General features: G+C 59.4%; 1 protein-coding gene across 1 annotated transcript; it reads right to left on the reverse strand.

The window, feature by feature from the left end:
• Positions 1-1430: 1430 nt before the first annotated feature.
• On the reverse strand, positions 1431-3150 carry GNI_140550 (hypothetical protein; the record flags this gene model as incomplete). The annotated part of the gene is made up of 2 exons (XM_011134249.1): positions 1431-1565; positions 3073-3150. Coding segments are annotated over 2 exons (213 nt in total), but the record flags the coding sequence as incomplete, so codon positions are not given.
• Between the last annotated feature and the right edge of the window lie 1542 nt (positions 3151-4692).

Raw genomic sequence — 4692 nt, forward strand, 5'->3', positions numbered from 1 at the left:
ACTGGATGCACCGGAACGGCTTGCACGTGCCTCCGGCGTGTACTTCCGGAGGGCCCGACGTATGGGATCACGTATGGTTCTGCGCGCGGCAGCGAGTGAAATATAACATAGACCAGGACGACGTGCTCAAGTTGGCCCTCGATGTGGCAGACATGCAGTGTAGCAAGAAACAACCTTTGAAGGGGTTCGGTGTGTCCGCAGGATACGACCGGGCCGACAAACCTGGTTTAATGCCGTAGTCAAACCTGACCCAAAATAATAGTTACATCCGATAAAGGGGCAGTGGTTGGCCCGAATGGTGGTAGAGACCCACCCGAATGGTGGTAATGACCCACCCGTGGTTGACCCACCCGTGGTTGACCCACCCGAATGGTGGGTAGTTGATAACACCTCGGTGCGTCTGTGACCAGGGTGATGACACCTCGGTGGCCACCTCAGGGTGATAGATCAGGGGGGAGGGGGGGTGCAGGTGCAGGGAGTAATTGAATGGAATGGACGAGCGTTCGAGTGTGGTGAGTGCTACCACGAACCTGCGGCCGGGGCGAGGTCCAGCGCCAGTGGATCCGTTGGAGATCAAGCGGATGTATATGGAAATGCGACGGATACGGGGTCAGGCGTTACGTGCGTTAAAGAACGCACCGAAACGGACGGTGGAGGCGGTTTACGACGACGTGGGTAATGCAGACGTGGACGAGTTTGAGGTGTTGCCACCGGGTGATCCGGACATCATTAAAGAGTTTCATTTGATGCTGCTGGATAGGGTGGAACCGAGTCGGCTGCACGAGCATTCCGCCTGCCTCAAGCTTTCGCCCTTCGCACTCGGCCGTGACCGGCGGCCCATGCAACGTCGATCCCATGAGCACACAAAAGCCGTAACCCGCGCGATTGCCCTTTCACGCAAACGGTTCCCCATCCTCGGCGAATCCGCTACCAGTGAACAACACTTAAGTTTCTTCGGAGACGACGTCGAACGGGTCGTCTACCAAGGCGACTCCCGTCTCTGGCTCTTTGCAGGCAGCGAGACCTCAGACACACACCCCATCATCTGGGGCACCGACGACACACCCGGTATCGTACACAAACTACTCGTCAAGTGTTTCACTCTCATGTCCGAGGATCGAGACATACAGGAACAGGCCCAACCGGCCACTACCATGGGGACCACTACCATGGGGACCACTACCATGGGGACCACTACCATGGGGACCACTACCATGGGGACCACTAATACGGGTGGGGGAATTACGGTCAAAATGGGTGGAACCAACGCAGGTGGAACCAGGCCGCCTCCGCCAGGCGGGTCCGTGGACACCCCGCGGTCAGAGGCGTCGCCACGGTCAGAAGCGTCGCCACTCTCAGACGCGTCGCCGCGGTCTTCGGCCGCCTCCTCTTCAGCCGCATCCTCTTCCGGGGCCGCGCGGTCTTCCGACGCGGCCGCCAAGGCGGCGGAGGCACAGGCGGTGCATCAGGCGTTGACAGTGTTAGGGTTGCCGGTGTGCACGACGGAGCAGGACCGGGAGACGGCGCCGCCGATGGCGGTGGCGGACTACGTGGTAAGTTTGTCGCTGCATGTGTTCCACGCCCGCGAGGAGGCGTACGTGTACAGGGAGATGCCGGGCGCTAGGGGCACGGGAGACGCTACGGGCACGGGGGGCGCTACGGGCACGGGGGGCGCTACGGGCACGGGAGTTGAGGGTGAGTTGGTGGTGACGACGTTGGAGGCTGCATTGGAGTTGGTACAGAGGATGCGAGAGTTTTGTTTCGCACGGGGTCGCGTGATGGCGAGTTTTATGGACACTTTGGTCACGGACCAGACGCGGTTTGGGACGTTTGCACGGATCACGAGTAGTCTGACGAGTTGTCAGTGTGTGCTTACCTTGCGCGTGGACCGGCGAGTGCGTCTGCTGTCGAGATGGACGGAGAGGCGGGAGGCGGAGAGTCGCGGGATAGCGCAGCCTGCGGTATACCAGACGCACCGTTGTCATCGAGGCACGATACATATCGTGGACGTGCCTTCTTGCGACTGTCTGGGTTTCCCCGACGGACGCAATGTCTCACCTAACCAATATAGCGTGCTCGAAGCCGCCTACGAAATGGGTACAAATGACCCGTTCAATGGAGACGACACCTACTTCGACCTACACATGGAATCCTCACCTCTCCTCCGTTTTCTCACGAATGTGCTCACAGAACCTTACACTGCCACCCGACTCAAAGCAAAGGAGTTCCAATGGAAATCGATGTACATTGTATCCACTACTTACACACCGTTAGACATCGTTACTGGCTTTCTTCGCATACTCAAAGACGTCATCGGTATGGCCCACAATCATAATATCCGACTTTCACCCGATGTATCCCAGCCAAAGAACACTTATTTTGATCCCTTTACTGTCCGTGAGTTTGGTGTTCTGCTCACTGGGGGCGCGGAATTGAATGCACATCTCACGACCGAGCCGGGGAGTGTCGGCTCCCGAGTGGCGGAAATCCTGGTGCAGAAATTGCCTCGACGCGGTGGACGTGTAGCAGGTGGAATGGCTTCCCGTTGGTTCCGAGAAACTTTCAAGTTGGCGCAACAGACGGAGCAGTTTGTACAGGGCGAAGGAATCGCGGCATCATTGCCCATTACGAAAATCCATCCCACAGCCCACTCTGCCGCGTTCGCATCACATCATCGCACACTTGGTGGTCGACATGTCAGTGAGTTGAGGTTGAACGCGGATCAAATCGTGGACTCACGGCTAGCAAGACGCAGAGCAATCCGCGTGGAAACGGAACGTGCAGCTCAGGAAATTTTTGCAGCCGGTGAAGATGAACTGGGCGTCGTCAGTGCGAACCGGATCCCGCAAATGCAGTATGAACGGGCGCGAAAAACGGCCAAGGAACTTGTGCACCAGTACGAGGCCCAACATCAGTTTGAAGGACTCACTCTAATGGAAATGAAGATGGCACTCGCTGCCGAACGCAAACAGAAAGAACTCGAATTGCTCGAAGACGTTGCCAATAGCGACTTGGATTGGGAAGAACGTCGCGAAAAGGCCCGGACTCGCGCTACTGAACTCAAGCAAGCACGAACTGGCGGCGGTGGTCTCTCGCCTCGCGGATCGGGAGGCCGCGGGTCAGATCCCGGTCGCGGAGAGGACAATCGGACTTCCGGTGTAAGATCGCCGCGAGCAACGTTTACAGGCCAGTTGTCGCCGCGGCAGCGAGCGTTACGAGGCAGTATGCGTAACTCGACCGTAGATTTGAACAGCCCCCGGACGGGCAGCCAGCGGTTGCTGGATAGCATTAAGCAAATCGCCGAGGACCTCGAACGCGATAGACAGGAGAAGGAGGCACGCAAACTGGCACTACAAGCAGCAAGCAGCTCCACCTCCAGCTCCGGATCTAGCAGCAGCTCCAGCTCGTCACCAGTCGATCTCAAGAAACCTATTAAAACCATAGCACTTCTACCCACCACTATTGTCCAGGATGGCCGCCGTCAACCTCCAGAAGAGGAAGAGGAAGACCTGGACGACTTCCCTCCCCGCAAAGACCGTGCACCTACCCCCGTACCGCACCGTCTCATCCTCCCACCCATGTCGCCTATCATTTCCGTAGACGACGACAGTGGTCCAGACAAAGGTGATCCGGGCGACGGAGACATGGACAGGGGATTTTCACCAGGCAGGTCTTCACCAGGCAGGTCTTCACCAGGCAGGTCTTCACCAGGCAGGTCTTCACACATCCAACTGAACATTCCTCGGTTGTCGCTGGAGAGTCTCGGCGATGGACCGCCTTCACCCAAGACCCGGACCGCGCCGCCGGTGCCCACCTTCAGCGTCCCCGGGATCAACTTGACTGCGGCTGAACCCCATCCTGGCTCGCCCCGCGGTCCTGGGCGTATCGCACCCATGAAGGCTTCCACGCAACTCCTCACCGTCCCCGGCCCCGACGCCCACAGCAAGCCACTTAAAGATCACATGGACAGCCACCAACCTCGCAGAGTAAGACTAGAACACGATGCCCGCCACGGCTCTGTAATGCCCGACTCTGCGAAGCCCGACTCTGCAACGCCGGACTCTGAATTGCCCGAGGCCGATACCGGGGCCGAAGAGGCGGGGATTGCGGAGCACAAAGACCCAAGTGAGCACCAAGAGAAGGAACACCAGGACCGCCGGTCGAACGCTGGTGAGCTCCTGGACAAGCTTAAGACCTTCCGGCGCAGCTCAATAGTTAGCAACATCGGCGAGCGCCTGGAGCGGTTCCGACGGGCGAATGCGAATGACCGCGAGGTCGGTCGGGGCGAAAACGAAGCGAAGGATCGGCGCGAGGACAAAGTGGGCGAGAACGGACTCGAGCACGCGCCCGCCGGCTCCAACCCGAACGACGACAATCTCACGGCAGGTCAGGCCGCGCCCGACGCCAAGGCCCCGGCGGTTGTCAAGACCGCGCGACCGCCGACCGACCCGACACCGCCCGTCCCTGTCATCAAGTCAACCACGAAACCCTTCCGGCCGATCCTGACCGCGCCCGGTTTAGCAGGGCAGGCGGTCGCGGCCGGGAAGGACGCGGAGAAGGACGCGACCGGAAAAGACGCGGAGGCAACGGGTGCAGGGGCAACGGGTGCGGAGGCAACGGGAGAGAAGGGAGTGGGAGAGAAGGGAGCGGGTGCGGAGGCAACGGGAGAGAAGGGAGTGGGAGAGAAGGGAG

Source organism: Gregarina niphandrodes (genome assembly GCF_000223845.1).
Source record: "Gregarina niphandrodes unplaced genomic scaffold scaffold00038, whole genome shotgun sequence".
NCBI lineage: Eukaryota > Apicomplexa > Conoidasida > Eugregarinorida > Gregarinidae > Gregarina > Gregarina niphandrodes.